Raw genomic sequence first — 22,927 nt, 5'->3', positions numbered from 1 at the left:
GGCAGTGTGCGTTTTCTCTTTGTTCAAATCCATTGTTTGTCTTGCTAGATTTAGTGTGTATGTATGTGTGCATTTGTCAGTTTACATTTGGGTGTGTGTGTCTGTGTGTGCAGATGAGTGTGTGTTTGGATGCGCGCATGCTTGTGGGTTTTTCAATATCCCAGATGTATGTGTCTGTTTTCATACGTTTGTGTGCATGCACCAGTATTTGAATAGGCTTTGCTCTCAACACAAAGTCTTTGTAGGTGTGGATGTAGATAAGGGTGTGTGTGTGTGTGTGTGTGTGTGTGTGCGCACATGCGTGTGTCTGTGTGAGAGAGAGAGGGAGCCAGGTATGGGCCCACTCTGACCTCAGGGCCCCACGGTCTGGGCTTTCGTGCTTGGAATAATCTCAAGCTGATGTTTATTTACAAGCACACGCCCCGTCGCACCAGGTTAAGAGACCTCTGCTCCCCCTCCACCACCACCCCCACCACTCTTTCTCTCTCTTTCTTTCTCTCCCTCTCTCATCCCCCTGTCTCACCATGTTCCTATTTCATCTCCATCGTCCATGCTCCTCTGTGGCTCCTCTGTTTTGCCCTCCTCTCCAGTTGTTTGTATTTTTGTAATAATCAAACCCTTCCTCCCCTCCTCTGTCTCCTGTCATTTTCATGCCATTTTTTGCACATTATCTGTCTCTCATTTACTGTGTGTATCCACTTATCTCTCGCTCTCCAGCATAATCGCCAAAGCAGATACATGCACACACGCTCCTCCTCTCCACTATGTAAAAAATGAACCCTGACAGGACCTTATCCCCACGCAGCAACTGCAACAAAATACCCTAATTACACCACACAAAACAAAGGTCACCTGCTTGTCCTACATAATCCTGTTTTTTTTTTCCTGTGCTGTGCATGTGGAAACGCATCTAAGCAATATGAGAGACATATCCCCTTTACAAGACACAATTCTACTAATCGTGATGTAGCACAACCTCCAAGATGTGTCTTTAAATATGTTAGCTACAGTATTAAGTGCACAATGATCAAAGCTTTAGCTTTAACATGTTATACATATTTATGCTTCCTGTAGCTCACGTGTCGAGCATTCTTGGTCCTATAAAATGATACGTTACATTCTATGTCATGATGAGGCAAATACGATGAAATTTTACGTGTCAACAACACTGCAGTTAACATATGGTTATGTTTAGGCACAACTACTTGGTTACGATTAGGAAAAGATCATGTTTGGGCTTAAAAAAACAGTTATAGTAGCACAATCGCAGCTGTAGAAGCCGTCAGAGAAAAACACATTTTTTGCGGCACTGTTCCCGCTGAAAAAACAATTAGTTGTCACTAAAAATTACCCACATTTGATGGGTAAAAAGCCACTAGAAATACAGCAATGACTGGCTAAAATCTATACGATTTTGTTGTTTGTTTGTCTCGACAATGGTCTGCAGTGGTCTGCCATTAGCAGCCATCTTGCCAAGGTGTCATGCCATCCACCATTCCCTCCACCTCCTCATGACAGTCAGCCCATATACTACATCTCTTTAGAAACATTGATATAATATGGAGAAAACATTCTAATGGAAAATATTTGTGGGTGCAGAAATGTACAATGCCAACATTTTCTTCAGGCGACTTGACTGGAAAATCCACTTGGTTAAAGAGCCTTTCACCAGGAGCATTGTTATGGTGTTGAAACTACAGACTACCTCGGGCTCTAGATATGTGTATGCATTACATATGTCTGCATGTTTTATGATGGAGCTGTGTGTATGTTTGTGAAGAAGACTGACCTTAACACGGTTCCAGACCAGACTGATGCTGTTGCAGTGGTGTTAGAGGCTCTCTCCTCCTTTGCCAGTTGCATGAGGAGAACAGACAGAAGGAGGCTAAAGGCAGTAGAGTGGAGAGCAGGAAGTGGGGAAGCTACGGCGCTGGGGATGGAGAGGGTTGGTTGCTGGCGGAGCGGCGGGGGGTTAGATGAAGGAGGAGAGGCTATAAAACAAACCCTCCACATCTAAACCCTCTAAGAAACATCTCAAAATGCAGAGGCTTAACAGTGCTGCACTGAGCCAAGCTCTCATTTACCACCTCTCTTCTCCTGCTTAATGTTGCCTCTTTGTCTTGATACATTTGCACATATGCATATCAAGGCCGTGTATGAATATGCTCCGCTACATGCCTTTGTGCACCTTTTTGTCAGCTGTGTGGGAGTGTGTTAATTCATGACCCAGGGCGAAAATGTATGTCTCCTTCACCATTGTTTGAAGACAAACGAGTGCGCGAGTTTGTGCATGAGCGCATTTGTATTGCATTCATCGTGGATGCTACTTAATTTAGCATGCAGATGTGTGCGAGCCAGCCTTTTGCTGTACGTGTGTTCATGCAGATCTGTTACCCTGTTAGTTTTCCTCCGTGTCCTTACTGACCCTTGTTAGTCTTTGGTCTTGTGTAGCTGCCCATTGTCTCTGCTTTGGATCCAGTGAAGAGGAAAACTCATTTGTTGCAGTCTTCCTGCACATTCTCTGTTTTTCTAGCAAGCATTTGATAGACAGCGACATTCAGTAGCTTCAGCATTAACCCGGGCTACCACAAATGTTCGCAATATCATATAATGCCAAAATCAAATTCACATCAAAACAGCTTTGGAAATTGTTTAAATCAGTTCTCATTTTATGAAACAGTGAATGTAGCAGCTGTGGACAGCCACAGAAATTGGCTCAGTTTGAGCTTTGGCACCACTGGATTTCAGTGTTGATACAGGCTGTCATATTAACTACATCTATTCAGTGTCAAAATGTTCTGAGGTTCTTTATGTCTGCAATCTTTCTGTCATTCTACATTTAAAAAATCCCTACAATTTTCTTCATTTTTTTGTCTTAGCAGTCATCCTCCATCTGTCCACACATCTCTTTTTCCCCACATCGCTCCTTTAGTCACTATACTGTCAATGCACAGTTTGTTTTGATTGGCCTTTTCCAGTTTTTAACTAACCATCCTTCCCTTTGGAATCCTTAAAGTCCAGTTCAGACCAAAGATTTGGGACAAGACGAAACTCTTTTAGAATGTTGCATTGAAAATATGTACCTGTGTGAACTGGCTCGTCTAAACTTAAGGCTGGTTTTAGAACGTATGGCACATCACCAGTTTTAACAGCCAATCAGCTTGTAGTGCAGTCAGCTGGTCAGGTCAGTAGTCAGCGTGTTTGCTTGTAGTGGCATTCTCTGACAAGAGCCCTTTGTCCCTGCTGAGCCGGTGTCCATCTCATTTAGATCCCCGCTGCTACTGACATATGTCTGTCTCAATCCTCACAGTGTGTCGGTGTTGGACGGTGAGTTGCTGCTGCTTATGACTGCCGAGTGCACATGTCCCATATACACACATTTAGAGAGTACTCAGTTGTTACTTGTACCTGAACAGCCGGAAGTTTGAATGGGTGTACAGAGTTGTTGCTATGGAGACCATACACCATCTCGTCTAGTCGCATTGATGTAAACTGGCAGGTTAGCAGAACATTGTGGACTGGCACATTGCGAGTCGTTGCAAGTTTCAGCTAGTCTTGTCTTCAATCTTTAGTCTGAACTGGGCCTAAGATTTCTGTCCTAGTTGATTTGATGACACAAATGGTCAATGTGCAGATCAATACAATGTCAAACACTTGCTGAACAGCTACTTTGTCAGAAATGCAACAGAAGCCACTGTAAATGTTTATAGTGCAGCCAAACAAAAGCTTCCATTTTAATTAGATACAAGCCACGTGACAACTGAAGTTTCTCTCGCATTATATGCATGTAACCATGACCAGAAGGACATTATTAGGCTTTAAGTCCAATTTTTTGTTTGGTTGGTTGTTTTGCTACTGCCATTGTGTATTGGACATGTATAAAAGATGTGTTGTATTAAAGATCTGGACATAGCCTTCAGGACTAAAAAGTGAAGCTAAAGCAGGAATGCTTTAAACCTGCATGTGGTCTAAAAGCCAGCTGGGGGCAACTCTGCTGTTGGCAAAAACAAGTCCGATTGTATAGAAGCCTATGAAAATATGACCCTACTTCTCACTTGATTTATTACCTCAATGAACATTTTCCTGATGAATTAATGGTCTCAATTCCTAGTTCGAGCCTATTTCAATAGACCATGAGGTTCATTGTGTAAATTATGGTCCCATGTAGAGTAAAGTAGATGATAAAGCAGGATATGGTTTTAAGAGTGGCTACCTTGTGAGTGACAATTTGCTACCAGGAAGACCAGGATAGAGGAGGGGGTAGCAATGTGTCATTGGCAATGTTCCAGTAAGAACCACCCATCGCTCCTCCACAGCTCCACCTTCTCTTCCGAATATGGTCACATCTGGCTCCAAAAACCCAAGGTGGCGACGGCAGAAATGCACAACTCAAGGGTTTAAAACGGTAGTGCACAAACCAGTGGTGACACCACAGTGGATATGTCCACTTCTTTCCAATGGTATTGGGCTCTGAGCAATGCCAAAACGCAGGTGACATAGCCTTAATGCTGCGTCTGAGCTATTTGGACGAACATGAAAGACTGAAGCTGCTGCTTTTGCTTCACTCCATATGTAGATATTGTGTCAACAATTATGTGCTGATATTAAGAGAAAGATACAGAAAATGTTGTTTTGTTTTGTAGATGTATTATTTGATGAAGCACCACTGTCAGCACTAACCACGGTGACAAACACATTATGTTTCCTTGTTTAAATCAGATTGGGTTTTGACACCGCTGGATTTCATTGTTGGTACAGGTTGTCATATCAACTCCATCTATTCATTGTCAAAATGTCCTGGGGGTTCTTTCTGTCTGCAGTTTCTCAACGTACCTCTCTTTCCATTATTGTATCATTTTGTCCATGGTTCAGTTTTTTGTCCATCGTTCTGTTGTTGTTGTTGTTTTTGTTTTTTAACTTCACGTATTCCAGTTTTTAACTCTTGTCTCCTCGGTAATATCTCTACAAACCCCCCCACCCCTCCGCTTCCCTCCCGTTTTTCACGTCTGCCGCCTGTCTCTTTTCTCTCCATCTTTCTCCATTTTTCTATCACTCCCTCTCCTCTGCTGATCCCTCTGGCTGATCCTCAAAGGGAACCGAGAGAGTGAGTGGGACTTAAAAGAGAGAGAAGAGCTGTGCTCTACCCAGCAAGGTCGTCCCTCGCTCGACTGAAACGCAGCGAGGAAAAAAAAAACAACACACGGGAGAAGAGAGCTTTTCCCTCACTCTCCTTTTCTCTTTCCTCCACCTCTCTACTCTTCTCTTTCATCACTCCTGAGTTGTTTGATATCTCACTTTTACTCTCCTTCAGCAGGGGCTCGGATCTAACAGCTCTGAACGCAAACTCGTAAGCCCCCTGAGCTACAGTGTTATACCTCTACTCCTATTCCCTCTTCCTCTCTCTTTCTTGCTCTCTCTGTTACTTTTTCTTCCCTTGTCTTCAAACAGACCATCACTGTAATGTTTTTTGCCTTACGGAACGGCAAGGGGGAAAAAAAAGATGTCGAAATACCCCGACAGACACCCACATTTTTACCAATAATGTACAGTGTACGTAGACTGTTGCATCGGCTCCTTCCTTTGATGGGACTGTACCTCCATGTTTGCTTCTTTACCTGCAGAAATGATCGATGATGAGAAGTCAAATCACTGCTTTTCTGTAGCTTACAGATTCACCTGCTTAAGATTCAGTGTTCATTTGTTATATAATTTTTTACGGGCCACCTAGAAGAAGATATATTGTGAAAGGCATGGTGTTACGCTGTGTAGCTCCTATGATTTCCCCTCCCTCCCCATTTAAACTAGCTGTTAAGTGTTAAATAGATGTAGACATTTAGAGAATGTAAAAAATGTCAGCTTTGGAGGCGGCAGAAATTGTTGTCAAGCCAAATTATTTCTTTAAGCACTAGTGTTGCAGTGGAGGTTGTGCTATGATCAGCCCAAAAAAAATATAATGCATTCTAGTGTAGCTGTGAAACAGAATAGTTATAAGAAAGGTCAGTAGTAGGGTCGCTAGTATCAAGTGGGTTGGGAGCATTTTAGCTTATGATTTATAAACCAAACAGACAAGTTCAATTAAAGATATGAATAGCTATCGGATTGGGCCGAGAATTTCAGAAGATGCAGATGAAACGTATTCATCCCTGTGGGATTTTTTAACATCAATCTCACACAACACATCAAACTATCTCTGCAGAGCTAACATAGATGAGAGTTTCCTCCTGTGGCTTTAGGCATTACTGTTTTTACTTCATTTTTCACCATTTCTCTGAGCTGTATCTGATAGTACGGGGAAGCAGCATTAAGCGGTTATTTACACATCCTGCAGATACAGTACTAAGCATCACCGTCATTCACGTGGAGTCATGTATGTGTCTATCTGACAAATGTAAGACCTGTATTCACTCTACTTTTAGCTCTGTTTTGCTGTCTAACAACTCCTGGGGGAAATATCTGGCTCGTTAGCTTCTAAAGCCTCTACTGTGTTGATCAGCTATAGTTACTGTGTCTGTATACAGTGATTTTTTTCAAAAGCTTTGAAGGGCTGGCTTTGATGGCCAAAACAAACACCAATGGGGCCATTGACACTTAAACAATAAAATGATGCATCAGAAAACTAAAACAATGAGCTTAGTAGAGTAAAGAGGAACTGCACAGTGAGGATATCCTTCTCTGTAGGTTTGTCACTACTAGTGATCCATTTTTAATATACAAATATTGATTAAAGATGCTCTAAAGAACAGCTGCACTAGTGAGTATTAACATTTTGTAGCTGGGGCCATCGAATGTTTGGTATTTTTGGCTTTAAAAAATGACTTGGCTCAGCAATCAACCATCAAACTAGAGGCAGATTGTTTTTCTGCCACATTCCTGATCCAAGACCTTTAGTACTGGGTATAGTAAGGCAGATCTAATATTTCCGTGTACCCAAATGTTGAAAATGTATGTGATCTGACATAACTTTTTTTTACGAGCTACTTGATACAAATACTGAAGACCGTGTTTCAAAACTTAATAGTTGATAAACTGAACTGGAGAATGTGACATGTAATTGGCATGAAGCAATCAGCAAGAGACAAGATGATATCATTCATTCTGGGTTGTTTGTCTACTCTGAATTGTACAGTGGTGTTGCAGAGTGAAACCTGTTTCTCTTTTCTCATAATCAGCATTTGGCTTACCACAGACACTGGCTTTCAGAGAGTACATAGACCCCAAAACAGACTTTTTGTTTTGGGCTGGCATCAACTTAGGTTTGTCATTTTAACCACTGAATTCGACGGTCTGAGCTTGCTAAAAATAAGAACTTGCTGGCTGAATGTCTCATATTGTAGGGCATTAATGATCGCTACATTTTAGTCATTGACTACTCCTGAAAAATAGTCGACAAGTTGATTAATCGCTTTAGATATATCTTTGATATGCATATGTGATTGCAGTAACAACACAACTGCAGAGATAGCATAATCTGTACTTCTCTTATTACCTTAAATCCTGTTTATTTAACATGACTTAGCAAAGAAAATGATTGTTCAAACAAATCTTTATTCGAAAACAACCAAAGTTATTGACACTTTCAGTCTTTGGAAGGCTATCTTAACTTAAAACTTTGACTTGTCTGCAACTACCCACAGTACCCCTGTCTGCATATCTGCTGTAGATGCATTGCCACTGCTTTATTGTTGCAAATATTATTTACTGTGCTAAAACCACACATAACTGACTAGTCTACAACAATGCACAGGGTCGACCAGTGGTTTTCATAGTCGACTATTCTGTGAAACCCTTAGATCTTTGCGATTGAGAAAGAGAGACAAGAGAGAACTGATTTGCTACCATTAGAGTTTAGCAAATTTTGCCAACCCGGGTGTCGGAACAGAGTCAGTCACTGGTGCAATCCGATAATTTTTCACATTCACACACTCTATTTTTCACTCTAATATGCAGTGAAATGCTGGCAGCGTAAAGCCTGGCTGTCATTAAGGAGAGCAGCACTGCAACACCAGCAGGCTGAGGTGGACAGAACAGCAGAGTAGAGTAAAGAAAGGATCAGATTTTCATCAGCTTTATTTTTAGTGGACATCAGTCCGTTACAGTTTGCCTGGATCAGCTCTGATGCTGACTCTTAGGGGTGGCTTGGGACATCTCTACTTCCTTTTTATTTAAAAACAAAAATCTTGTGTTCTTGTTGTTAGTGCTATAGAAATAAAGTGCTAATTAGCATGGCTTGATGAGTTCTTGTCTGTTAGGTCTAGTCCACACATGCAAGGCTATTTTTTAAAACATAGCTTTTTCTATGTGTTTGGCCTTTTGTCCACACACAAACTGCAGTTTAGGGCACTGAAAATGAACTTTTTGTAAAACTTCTTCCAGGTTGGAGATTTTCAGAAACTCCATCAGTGTTGACCATAGACTATATAATAAAGATTGGCTGAATCCAAATGTCCAGCCTCTGGACTTGCAGACTGAGCCCTTGTGTACGTAGTGGGACGTATTTACTGCATCATGTAAAGTCTGCAAGGGCAGAGACTGCAAGCGGCTGATAGACAGCCCTCGAGACCGTTTTACTCGTTGCCGTGGGAACGGAAAGCGAAACTATAGCCGCTGTCACATTCATATATATATATATACATATATATATATATATATATATATGTCATATAAATTTATGAATAGTGCAAAAACTGAAACGTGTGTAAATAAGGACAGGACTATAACTCAGTAAACTGGGTATTACTGACATAAGAAGACCTTCTTTTGCTGTTTTTCGGCCAATTTTTAGCCTATTTCACTGCACAGCCTGATAGGCTGCAATAATAAAATGCACTTATACATATATCTGTTTCATAATGTGGTTAAATATTATTTCTGGCTCACACAATTCAAGAAACATTTTAATAGGCCTTACTATCAATAACTATGTTACACATACATATGTTTGTTTTTTTTTCTTTTGGCAGTTTAAAAACCCCACAATGTCACAGTCGTATTGTAGTTAATTGTGGATTATTAAATCAGTGAAGTCTGCTGAAGTCTGCACCCCAAGCGGACTCTCTGGAAGTCTGCAGAAAGTTTGCTTGAGGACCCTTGTGGACAGGATGAATTGTGGATTTGGACAGCCCTAAGCACTCCCAGACTTCCCGAGAACGCACACGCAAAGTCGGTAAGTCTGCAAGTGCAATGAAGTGAAGCCATTTGGATTCAGCCATTGACGACAGGAAAGCTTCTCAAACGTGAAGCCAAAACATCTTGATCGCCCCCTGGTGGCAGGCTGCTATTAAGGTCATTCATAAACTCCGCCCCCTCCATGTTAGCAGATGGGACATGGGCCAAACTAGAAAATCAAGGTAACCGGGAGGTTACTTGATGGGGTTTGATGTCATAATTAACGGCTGTATGTTTCAGTTGCTGTGCTCACAATCAGTGGAGCTGTACGCAATCCTTCGGATAGGTGTGTGCGCAAGAACTCGATACCTTGGAGATCGCTACTGTGCAGACTCTGCTGGATTTACAATTATCAGCGCAAGATTGCAGCTTCTCTATCCAGGATATTTTGACTTCATTTACAGTGGGAGGAAGTGGATACGCATTGTCCATCTTTATGTAGAGTCTATGGTGGTGACCTGTGGACAGTGAAAAAGCAGAGTATTGTGTCCATGGTTGTCACCCTGGTGAGGTAGAAGTGCCAAAGCGGTTTCTCTGGCTCAATCCTCCTGGATGAGAGGTGGTCCAGTCTTCAGTGTTGAAGTGTAGACAGGGAAAACTGAGTTTTTGGCTTTTTCTCAGGCTCGTGATTGGCCAACATCTAATTCTTCTTCGCTGCCTGTTGGTTTGGCATGCTCTTAACAGCACTCCAGTTGTGTTTTTATTTGGATGGAGGTTTTTTTTAAAACAGGGCTTGTGTGAACGTGATATTTTTTGAGATCAGAGGAATGACCCCGTTTTTAAAAATACCTGGGTATGTGTAGACCAGGCTTAGCAGCGAACAATTGGAGTGATTAATGAGATTGTGTCATTGCAGCTTGCATCAGTTTCAGAGAATTTTAATCCACAATTAATTGATTCCAAAGCAATCATCAACAACCAAACATGTGCAAAATCTTTTTTAACCTTTAACCTCTTTTTTTTAATGGTCTCCTCCGACCATTTTGTTACCAGACTCATCGCTCTTTTCATTTTCACTTTTACTTCTCGTTTACCTGATTGTACTGTGCCCATGAGATGAGTTGGATACATCTCTCCTTCCCCCAGAAAACCTGCTGCATGGCATAAAAGAATTGAGTGGGCACCGTCTCTGCCCCCAAACCAGATTTAGGAGCCCAGAAAAATCAACACAGAGAGACAGTTTTAGGCTGCAGTGCACTAATGTTTGTGTATCTGCATTTGCCTGTAGGTGCCTGTGTGTGTATGTGTGCATGTGTGTGTGTATGTGCCTGCCTGCCTGCCTGCTGATGTGTGTGAGTATGTATGTGTGCATGTGCCTGTGTGGGTGTACAGTTTGTGTGTCCCTTCTCCAGGGTCTGTAGAGGTGTTTTATAGCCTTTGAAAATCTTTGCATTTCGATCAGATATTTTTCAAGGTTTTGTGAACGTCTTGTCACAGTCAGAAATTGTCAGTCTGATAAAATAAATTCACCACTAACCCGGCAAACCCACTCAACAGTCTAAGATGTCAGCGCAGACACTTCTCTCAGCCTCGGCAGCTCAAAGCTCTCTGCCACTTTTTCCTCCTCTCTGTCTCCTTGAACACTTCTGCACTGTTTTTTCTATAAGTCTGTGTAAAGTGAGTTCTGTGATGCTGCTTTGTTATTGGAAGTACGTTCTCCTCAATATGTAGGCCATCTTAAATCTCCAGTGGTTCATGTACAGTATGTGTCTATGCTGAATATCTTCATTAATGCCAAAACATTAGATCTGACCAGCTATGTTCATTAAAAAGCTGCTGTAAAGAGACCAAGGCATGAAAGCATCATGACTGAATTTACAGTGTCTGTTAATAATAAATGTGTTATACTTAGAGTAGACATCTAAATGCAGACATGTATATTTAAAAGAATGGAAAAGAAATTAGATCACACACAGTAATCATGTCCATTACTGTGCAGTACAGAAATAATAGACATACACACATTTTCTGCTCTCAATAGTTTTATTAGATGTGTATGTGTTTGTGTGAGAAACAGAGAAAGATCTCGCCCTCTGAAAACCCTTGAAAAACGGTTTGAAATGGTATCATTTTTATTAATGAAAAAAGAAATACTTATGACTAAGTAAGTAACACTCAAAATCAGTTTCAGAAAAAAATACTCTCACGTTATTCTTTATTAAGAGTTGAACAGAGTTTAATAAACTTTGACTGGCAGTGGCCTAGAAACATAATCTAATATCACCACAACTGTCACCAGATTGTGATTAGTGCACACCAGTTTGTGACTTCACCTTGTCCCAGTTTAGCCCTGCCCACCTTAAACCGATGAGAAGAGCGCACCAAAACTGCTCTAAATGGCTGATTTTTTCATGGTTATGTTGGACCCAAAAAATAGGTCTACTGGGCCTTTAAGTCAAAAGCATTGTGAGTCTCCTATGTAGTACACATTGTGAGCTAGGATTTGTCATCCCACAAGTACGTTCAGCTTCAGCCCTTCGTCATTAAGAGCCCTAACACACCAAGCCAACGGTCAGCCATCAGTCAATGTTAGGCTGTCGGTGAACATCTGTCACTGTGTGTCCCGCACTGTTGGCTCTAGTCGGACCTTAATGGCTTTAATTTGGCAGATTTAGGATGTTGAATCAACGCAAAAGACAGCAGAGCCTGTTGGTGAATGAAATCACTCTGATTGGCAGTTCAGCTCAGTGCACGAGAAGTAAAACTGAAGTGAAGAAAGCAAGCAAACAACTAAATTCAAGAGGGCATAAAATGGGGGTTGTGTTGCTAACTGGCTAACTAGCGTCTTGAATCCATCCTGTCGGTCTTCGGTTGTGTTGCTAACTGGCTAACTAGCGTCTTGAATCAATCCTGTCGGTCTTCGGTTGTGTTGCTAACTGGCTAACTAGCATCTTGAATCCATCCTGTCGGTCTTCGGTTGTGTTGCTAACTGGCTAACTAGCGTTTTGAATCCATCCTGTCGGTCTTCGGTTGTGTTGCTAACTGGCTAACTAGCGTCTTGAATCCATCCTGTCGGTCTTCCAGTTTCCCTATTTGAATGATGAATACAGACTACCCCCACGTGCTGTTATGGAGAGTAACTTCTTCTCATGCAGACACAAAGCGCACGTGTGTTGGCCATTGGCTTCAGTCTTTGTGTTTTATCCAGGTGCAAGTTTTTGGCTGACACACAGGCGATACAAGGAGACGTAACAGCCAGCCCTCGTCACGACTTGTTTTTTTTTTTTATGTCAGTTGGTGTATCTGGGTCCTAATACTTCCAGCTTTGGATCAAAGGGCTATGAGCGCCACAGTTTGGAGTCTCGCTGATAATACAATATATTTTGATCATTTGCATTTCAGCTACACCAGACATCAAGACGTCAAATCTGATGCAAAAAATTACCTCGTCATCAGAAGTTGCAGTAGATGTGGCACAATGGGCTTAATTCATGGATGACCTGTCCTGTTCTTGCACAGTATCTCAGACTGCATTAACCCCCTCACCTGCAGCACTCAATTGTGGCTTTTAAGTATAGACTGCTTTAAAGTAATGGTCTTAGCCACCATAAAGTCATACACTGGTTTCCCATTTTGAAGCCTCAAGTTCAGCGTTTTTGGCATTGCCATCTTGTTTGTGACCATATTTGGACGAGAGGTTGGATCTGTGAAGGAGCGAGGGGTGGATCTGACTGAGAGCCCGAGGTGACGCCTAGCAAACAGCCTGTCACTCAAAGCGGCCCGGCCTTGAAGTATGCATAACTTTAAGCCTTAATAAAATGTAAACAGCTGACATGGCCATGAGCACCCACCCCACTGCCAAATACATCAACTGTGGCCAATTGAAGGGGTGAAAGTGGGCAATAAGACAATTTTGCGTCCTTTCTGTACCTTATAATATACTACTGAGAGTGTGTAATGGCTGCAGGGCTCTTATTAATCTGGTTTTATTCAAATGGATGATGAATAGGGAATCTGTGAAAAATTCAGCACTGTTATGCCAGGTTGGTTACCTTATAACAGAAAGGTTACTGACTCCTATTGCCACAGGCTGAGGGTGCCTTGTTCAGTCACAGAGGAAAAATGGGACGTTATTTAGTCCAAACAGTCAACAAGCAGAGTCATATGTGGGCCTCCGAGGACCCTCCAGGCTTTAGAAAATGAAGAAGGCAATCAAAATGGAAATGTTGCTGCTTTGAAACTACATTAGAATCTCCAAACAGTTCTTTTTGGCCTTATCTTTCACTTTGGTAATGAATCATGTCTGCCCTCTTTCCAATTGGGCCTTTATCTGCTCTCACGCTGTCACTGCACTGTCATACACACCCTCTCTCTCTCTCGCTCTCTCTCACACACACACACACACAAAACCACACACAAATAAACAAACTGAGCTTCGTCACCATCCACCTGAGTCACGGAGGATAATCTCTTTGGTTGATGAAGTCACAGGCAGCCCTGTCACTGTACTGCATGAGTGTGTGTGTTTGTTTACATGCGTGCATGTACCACTGTCTACTGTAAATATGTCATACAGTAGGTAGCATTGCTCAGAGGGGTTGTGTTAGGCAGCATGTCTGCATGATGACTCCAGCATGTGTGGGTAGTGTTGAGAGCGATGTCACCAGTGGAGACAGAAGCAGGGACTCTTCAGGGTGCCACTTGGAAAATAAAACACCATTATGTCTAGATTCTGAGCCCACCCACAGGAAGCTCACTTTAAAGCAATTTAAAGCTGACACTGGAAGTCTGATAACATCGGCATAATAATATAAATACCATACCATTTCAGGAACACGTTATTATTGTTTTCCCTAGATTTTGAATATAAAATATAACTATGTATTTGTATTTATATTTATGTAATAAGGATCTCGGTTAATTTTGCTTTTGATAGCCCGACACTCATTAACTGGTAACTAACAGACGTCAAATACAAAATCCAGAACTCCACTGACTTAATGAGCTTTAGTGCTGCAGTTCAAAGTGCTATCCTTTTGATGTTTTGTGATGTAAATGTCTGAGCATTTTATTTTATTTTCTGTTGGTTTTCCTGACAGACTTAACATGCGGAAACACAGTGCTTAGCTAGCTAACGTTACCTTTGGCCGCTCTGCACTGCACACCACCAGGGTCAGGTGGGACATTGCTAGCAGTGCCTCACATGTGGAGATTACTGCTGGTAACACCATCTTGGTGGTGGGATGGCATTGCTGTGGAAACATGGTAGCCACCCTCCGGTCTCCCCCAGGTCACCCCAATAATTAAGCGGCTTTACTTTGAGCCGTAAAAACCCCTTTTGCATTGTTCATTATGTTAGCATTACCTGCCATGCTGACAGTGCAAACGGTGCTAACAGAGCTAACAGTGATAACATAGTTAACACTGCCAAAGAGGGTTTGCTGCTCAAGACTGTGCCACTTACTCACCTTAGCAACCTGGGGGGAAACCAGAGGGTGGGCGCAATGTTTCCACAGCAACTCTTTTGGGTCGGGATGACATTACAGAAATCACCAAATGAGAGACGCCGCTAGCTAGCTTCTAGTAGACCCAGTTGGTGTGCAGGAGAGTATACTAAAGATTAGCAAAATTAACCTGTAGACCAACATGCATAACCAGTCAAATAACGGTTTTTTTAACATTATCACCTACAGCGTGTCACTGTAGTCAGTGTTCTCTCAGTCCACTGATTTTACACATAAAGTCATTAAAAGTCATGGGAGCAGAACTCAGCCTATAAAAAATGGTTCTATACTGTCGTCTTTTTCAAGTCAGAGAAAATAACCCTGGTAATGTTGCCAAGGTTATCTCTTCTTAGGGTCAGAGTTTACAAATTGAAAACAGAAAACCTGCCAAACAAACCAGGTGTGTTGAGTTTCAAGGATGCAGGGAGGGAGCATCTTATGGGGCACATTGGATTCAGCATTTTTTTTTTTTTTTTTTTTTTTTTTTTTTTTGCTCATCTCAGATGTTAAAAGTCAGGATGTTTTGTCTTCAGCTGCATTAATTTGATTATTCTTTTTGTAATCTGCTTTGTATGAGTTCCTCAATTTTATGGAAGTGCAATACAGAATCACTGGGGAAATCCCCTCACTGTTTACACACACACACACACACACACACTCCATGTTCACAAGTTACCAAAATCCTGTATTGTCTTTATGGATTGTAATAACTGCTCAAATATGCGGTGCAAGTTTGCATATGTTAACTTGCTGCTTAATTTAATCCTCCCACCTAGGTTGACCTTGAGATTGAAGTGTAGCTTCTCAAATGTTTGATTCTCAGTTTTGGCACCTAAATGCAATTTATACAGCCTCCCGCAGTAAAACATGGCTCATGTTCAAGAACAATACTCTTCAGTCAGCATTTTTCAGCTGAGGTTGTTGGGTTTGTTCAAGGTGGAGGCTGAAAACTTTACTTTCAATCATATTTTAGAACAGTAATTCCCAGCTTGGTGGGTCAGATCCATTCACAGTGGGCCACAAGTGGGTTAGCTCCATAGAAATAAGCTTTATGTGAAATACTGAAAATGTAGGAGTAGGAATTGTAAAGTACCTAAATACACTGTCGCATGACCTAAGTTTACCAACACAATGAGGCTGCTTGAGGGGAAGCTGGCTGCTTCACAACAGACTGACAATTCTGAAACTGAAAATTTATTCAACTTTGTTTTTATTAAACTGAGCACCAAAAAAGTTTAATGCAGCAAAGTACTGGCTTGGGTTGAAAGCTTTGTAGAAAACAACTTCTTCTCTTCATTTTCGGCTCAGCAGCTGTTTTGTTGCCCTGTTCGTTTTTATCAGGCCTGTTTATGTGTTCTGTTGTAACAGTGGCAATGAAAAGCCAACGCAAAGCTTTTAAGGTTTTTTAAAACATTACAAGCCCTAATTGCACTATCTTGTCGCAATGTTTCTTTAAGCCTCAGTTGTAGCTTAAGTATTTCTTTTTCGTCTTGTGAAATAAAAGCATGGTCTCCACACAGTGCAGGTCCTGGTTTTGAATCCACTGAAAAATACATGGATGAAATCAAAATAAATGGGTGTTGAGTTGGTCTGTGTAGACCCTGATGTCTAATGGAAATGGATTTAGACCCAAAGACTGGACCAGTAAGGAACCATTCGTTTAGGACTTCTCAAATAGTTCATTTTTGGATGTTGGAAGACCTTTTGTTTGACACTAGTGCGATAGGCGGGTGTCTAGTCAGCCCCCATTCAATTGAGTGTTCAAGAGGCAGAACCATTGAAATCCAAAATGCATCACATTTGTTCACATGCCTGCCCTTGACACATATGAGTGACGAACACACCACCATCTATTTTGTGCCTCTGTCCGCATTTCCATCTGAATGATATGGAGCTATTCTTAGATCTGTGGGAGGATAGATGGGCATCATTTAGATTTTCATTTTCAAAGGCTTCTCTCCTCGTTGCTGCAAGCCATTTTCAATCGACCATTTGTTGGTGCACAGCAAAATGCGCAAGCTAATGCTAATTATGTGCACAAAGCCTACTGTAAATGGTGGCTTTGGAGTTCTGGAGAAAAGGGTTTTGACAATGAAAATGGATTCATGACAGTTTGCATGGCTTCTCTGTGAATAAGACCTCATTAATATTCGGTTGAGCATCAGTTTGCAAAAAGACAAAACTTAGGCCATTGATCTCGAGTGAAAGCTGTTAAGGTGTCTCAATCTTTGTGGGTGGGTGTGATTCTTATCTTTAGCTGATTTTAGTAAATTTAGAGTATCAGTAAAAGCTCCTGTATGTGACAGCTGAGCAGCTGATGAGAAATCAGTTGTTTTTGCACTGAGCAGGACACCTTCATCAGTTACTCTGAATACACTTCTCAGGCCAGTTAAGACTCTTGAGTCCAGTCACTGTTGACCTTTCCCTGACTTCTCTTAAGACATCAATTTCCCATAAACAAATGTGGTTTTTTTGGTAATGGCAGGTGGAGCACATGATGCTGTGCCGCACCTCCCTCTTCACTACTCCCCCAACCTTTCTCTGGAATTTTCAAGATTGTGCAACTCTCAGAACGTTGGTGTGAGTGGCTGCCTTTCAGCTTTGAAAAAAAGCTATTTCTTTGTGGTTGTGGATGGGTGATGCACAGCTGTGGACTTGTGACTCAACTCTGCTGTGAGACTCGACCAAATCGAGATTAAAATGCCTCAAGACTCGACTAGACTTGACACTTGAAGGCATGCTGAGAAGACTTGACTTGGTAACCCACAACTATTGAAAAATTCTCTGCTGAATATAGTCGTATCCCTTGGAGCTTTGCCAAACTGTCATGAATCATTTATAGCTTAACCAGGATATATGCAATGTCTCCCTAACCTAATGCACGTTTTCAGATGAGGTGTCCGGTGCCAGAATCAACTGGCAGGAACTCTAAATTTAGACTGACGAAATTATTCCTAACAACCCACAGAATGTATCAGTCTACACATAAATGAGTGGCTTGATATTTTCCAGCACATAACCTGTTTCCCTCCATGAAAATGATTGAGTGCACAAATTATTTGAATACGTGCTGGTTTCTGCTTTGAGTTATTTTGAGACCTTTGTTGATTAGATTATTGTCATGTTTTTATTTGACAGTTGTACTAATTATGAGAAATAACCACACACACACAAGATTTGAGAGGACATTTGTGAATATCTAATGAAATATTTTCATATAAATGCTCCTACAGCTTCATGATGAAGGATCTTAACTGCTGATAAGACCGTTTTTGTGCACTCTGTATCTGTACTATCTGTACTAATCTTGACATGACAAAATTAGTGTCTGATGTTCCTTTCTCTCTTGCTAAAGAAGTGTACCTTTCTAATTTTTTACATTAATAACAAGCGTTTGGCTTCATTTGTGCTCATTAAGCACCACTATCATCAAGAAAAGCTGTCAACATTAAACTGTAAAACTATTAATACTGCATAACAATTTGAGTGACCACTGTTTTGAAATTTTAAGTTAAGTTAATTCAGTCAATAATAAGTGTTATGTTATACAGATTACAGCTGCTACAGTAGTTAAGACTGACTTTCAGTAAAGCTAATTTTCTTGCTTATGAAGCTGTTTACAGGTTAGATTTCTCGTGTACCGCACTGCCTGATTTTATTTTAATAGTTTTTATTCAAACATCTTTTTCAGTATCAGCACTGATCCTGATTTTAAAGTGGCCAGGCAGAGGCATGTTAAAGGAAATTACCACTTTAGAATGAAAATACAGACAGTACTTACCGACCCTCATGCCAACAAGAAGTCCAGGGTCGTTTTTTAATCCACAAAACTTGTTCGGGGTATCGGAGGATAACAGCTAGCCGGATTTTTCCATACGCACTTGAAGTGCATGGAACCTACATCCAAAGTCATTTTGAAAATGTAATAAAACTCAGCTAACGCATTTCAAAAACGTCAGAACGGCTCGTCCATCGTTAGCCTGCAGGCGTGCTGTGTTTATACGGCAACCTGCGGGAGACTTGAGAACGTTCAGAGACGTTTTTTTCTCGAGTCTCGCGAGTTGCAGGCTAACTGACCATGGTGAGAAATGATGCTATAAAAGTGGAGTAAATTATGTCTTTTCAAGTCAATTTTGCATGCCGCGGCTTCAGGGCACTTGGATTACGACGGACGAGCCGTTCTGGTGTTTTGAAATGCATTAGCAAAGTTTTATTACATTTTCAAAATGATTTTGGACGTGGATTCCATGCTCTTCAAGTGTGTATGGAAAAATCCGGCTAGCTGTTATCCTCCGATACACTGAACGAGTTTTGTGGATTAAAAAACTACACAGGACTTCTTGTCGGCATGAGGGTGAGTAAGTACTGTCTGTATTTTCATTCTAAAGTGGTCATTTCCTTTAAGATCTAAACTTGAAGCAGTGATGTACAAAAACATTACAATTGGGGGCACAGTTTGCACCTTCATTTTGGGTGCTTGACACATTACTGATTATTGACTCATTACTTGCAAGTGGACATTGTATGCCCTGTCTCAATTTTAAAAAATGAAGTACTTTTATACTAATCCTTGATAGACCAGAAGAACTTGCTTTTTGGCTTACATGTCTCATCTCAAAGATTTTAGGCGTGACCTGGACTTGGTTCAAAAGACTTAAAAACAGCTCTGGGGTGGTGTCATGGGATTGGTGGGATCATGGCCTTGGTCTGTGACTCACTGTTGTTGTGTTTTACCTTTAAATACATTATTACCATTTTCTCATCATAGCTTTCCTGATCAACTAAAGAACAAGCCTCAGGGGCTGCATCTCAACACTTGTGACCTTTGACGTTTGATATAATGTTGCATGTTGTAGGCTATTTACATGCATCATGTATGCTTAACCTGATAAACGGCAGTCATCCACTCCGCCTTGGCTTTTAAAATAACATGCCCTCTGACTGTCCTTCTGTAATGAAGACTGAAATATAAATAGAAAGCAGCGGAAGAAACGCTCCTCTATGTGTCTTTAAATGAGCATTAAAAGCCAATAAGAGGTTCCTTAAGACCTTTAACCTGTCCTCAGGGTATTCCCTCTGTTTTTGCCCCAGATCAGAAAAAAAATGAGGGAGTGACTACTTCGGTTGGTTAGTCATTAGGGAGCTGCAGCAGCAGATTTCCTGATTAAACAAGCATGCTCTAATCACTAATGGAGCTGTGCTGCAGGATTGAATCAGGAGGACGTCAAAAGAATAAGCGAATAAGTGAACGAGAATGAGGAGGATGCCATGGGCATGAGTCACCCCTTTATTTTTTTAATGCCACAACTTCAGTAGATGGCAGCCAACTAATGTGCTCAGTGTTGGTTTTGTGTTTGCTATGTAGTTTATATACATTTTTTGATGGCAGGTGGTCACCGAAAGTCTTAAATTGTCCTAAAAATTTGTGGTGCACAGAGAGCATGGTCAGAACTTCCTGTTGTGTGTAATCTAAATGTGTGTATTTACAGACTAACTGGTGTCTTTTTTTATTCAATCAGTGCTCTGGGAGGCTCCTCAGCACTTCATATCCCAGCATTCCCCAGTGGAGGATGCCTAATTGACTATGTCCCTCAAGTGTGCCAGTTACTCACCAACAAGGTAACAGTGTTTGTCATAACTCATACTTTTACACATCATGGTTAGATGTACTTTGTGTGTTGTGTGGATGTCTTCATCATAAAGGTCTGGTAGGGTTGGGGTCTGAATTATTTTACATTATTTGAAACCCTTAATCTTAGTCTAATAGTTTTAGTTTAGAGTAAGATTCCTTACTCCTTATGTGTGTTTATGTGTGTTATGCCATTGTGTGTCATACGCTTAATGCTTCTTATGTATTGTTTTTAAAGGTGTGTAAGACTTAGGGGGATTTGGTGGTGACTGGTGGTGTATTGCCGATTCCAACCAGCTAAAACTTCTCCCAGCTACAATTCCTTCAGTGGTCATTGTTCATGAGGTTTTTATCAGGATCCAAATTATCCGTAAAGGTCTCTTCCTCCCCAAACCAAACAAACCCAGTTATTTAAACTCGTAAAAACGCAGAATAACATAGATTAACGTTAGAAATCAATGTATTCCTGACGCAGTTTGGCATGTGGCTGCGGGCAGCTTGTCCAACACATGCCAATGTGTAATGCTTTTTTCTCTTGCAACATGAGATCCAGACATTCAGGAAGTATTAACCAGAAGCTGAATTATCCACAAAGGTCTCTTCCTCTCCAAAACAAACAAACAACCCAGGTGATTGAAACCACTAGAAACACTGAATAAAACAGTTACACATTACAAATCAGTGTAACTCCGGTGCTGCTCTTCGCACTTGGACTTATTAGTACAGTGGCAAACAAGAAACGCGAATGGCCCTATGTGGAGCCAGTATTTAGTTTGTCCATTCTGGGCTATTGTAGAAACATGGTGGTGCAACATGTTGATCTCCATAAAGAAAGGCTCGCTCCCAGTGTAGATATAGAAATTTTATGGTAAGAAGAACAAAACATTTCTTATTTTTAGGTGATTATAATAAGCTAAAGAAGGCATATTATATTCTATTTCTGCCAATTTATCCCCCTAAATCCCACACACTAGTCCTTTAAATGCATATTGAGGTGTCTCTGCAATGAAATGTGCTATATAAATTAAGCTGTCTTGCCTTGCAGTAACAGACTCAAGACTTGACCAGGGACCCATACGAGTTCTGTCCACATTTTATCTTGCTCAGCTGGGTCTGGGTCAGGTCTGACTGTATTTCTGCTGGTCCCAGATCTGTTCATCCTGATCTGTTACTGTATACCCCAGTGGATCCAAAAAGACCAGCGATCAGCACTGATTACGAGAGAAATGCATGTGTGTTAATTAGGCTGGCTTGGGATCAGATTACAGTGGTAAGGTGAAAAAAATGTCAATAAAGTGGAGGCTGAGCGCAGGGAAGATGGCTACAGCAGCTCATATCACAACAACAAAATAAGTGACAATAAGCAGTATAATGAATAGTACAGTATGTTGTATCTAATGTGAAAAGTATTTTTCGCAGTAGGATAGCATTTGTAACAGCAATTTAAATTACCAGGTGTGTAAGTCCATAAAATAAACCCGTCCCTGGTCCCTTGCCTCTCAGACTTGCATTAAATTGAGTCTGTAATATCTTCGACAAAAACAGATAGGGGTATATATTTTTAAAAATGATTGGGCCCAATCAGATCTTGGAAAAAAATTCTTGGGTCTATTAGAGTTCAGATCTGTCGTTTTGAACCCATGAAGACCTCTGGTGTGTGTGTGTGACAGGTATGTAAATAATTTATTACATACTTGTAAGTTTTTGTGCAGCAAAGCATGTGTCCACTGAGCGATGTCTTTTGTTTGTTAATGTGGATATGTGCATTCATGCACGTGTGTGGTGACTGCCAATGTGGGCGTACTGGCCTTCCTCCATAGGCTGTCTGAGCGCTCCTTGGCCTCTGCAGGTTGACAGGTAGATATGCAGTGTAGACACGATGTAATGCTATTTCCCTCAGGAGAAATGCCCATCCCCCCCTGCTACTCACACACACACAAACACACACACACAGATACCCTCCATCTTTTCCTGTTCACCTGGACTCTGACCAGCATACTCAGTGTGTCTGGAACACTTGTGTCCCTTACTGACCTCAGTGTCTCTGGGTGTTTAAGTCCAGCGGTGTCACAACCGCTCCCTCCACCTCCCTAAAAGAGTCACAGAGGCCACAGCCTGTGTTTGGAAAGGCATGTTGAAAAGCAGCGTCAATAGTAGATAAAGGCAGTGTGACACAAGGAAGGAGGAGTCCTTCTCACAGTGTCACTTTTACTTTACAGAGCAAGTGTAAATTACTAAGGGTACACGTGCAAGAAATACAGTTTACTGCACCTGACACACGTCACTCCCACTGGTTTGTTGCAGTATGTGAAGAGTAACCAGCCTCATGCTCTCCATCTTGGCCAATTGCTGTTATTAAATTAATGTGTTTTAAAATGTTCATATAATAAACTAAACAGCATTGGTTTGTTAGTTTAAATATTGTGGCATGTTGCTGCAGCTTAATTTGAAATTCAAATAGTCCTTTGAAAATGGGTAAAAAATGACATACTCTAGTGATCTATCCAAATTCAAAATTTTTCATGTATAATTGCAGCAGGCTGTGTAGCAGGGGGACATTGGTAAAATTGGTGCCATCACTCTATCAATTTGATGCTGTTTTGATACCAACTGTGAATGGATTATCATGACGCAAAACCATCTGAAAGTGAGAAATTATGTGTGGAAGCATTTAGTATTCAACAGTGTA

At 41.1% G+C, this 22,927-nt stretch overlaps 1 protein-coding gene across 1 annotated transcript in view; it reads left to right on the top strand.

The window, feature by feature from the left end:
• Positions 1-22,927, top strand: part of babam2 (BRISC and BRCA1 A complex member 2) — a 117,131-nt gene that overhangs the window by 76,943 nt on the left and 17,261 nt on the right. The window contains exon 8 of the mRNA XM_033641870.2: positions 20,129-20,228. Within this exon, the coding sequence (XP_033497761.1) occupies positions 20,129-20,228 (100 nt within the window). The remainder of the gene's footprint in view (positions 1-20,128; positions 20,229-22,927) is intronic.

The sequence above is a fragment of the Epinephelus lanceolatus genome, chromosome 15 (genome assembly GCF_041903045.1).
Source record: "Epinephelus lanceolatus isolate andai-2023 chromosome 15, ASM4190304v1, whole genome shotgun sequence".
NCBI classification, from domain to species: Eukaryota; Metazoa; Chordata; class Actinopteri; order Perciformes; family Serranidae; genus Epinephelus; species Epinephelus lanceolatus.
Note: the sequence above shows the minus strand (reverse complement) of the source record. Positions and strands in the feature narration are given on the sequence as shown.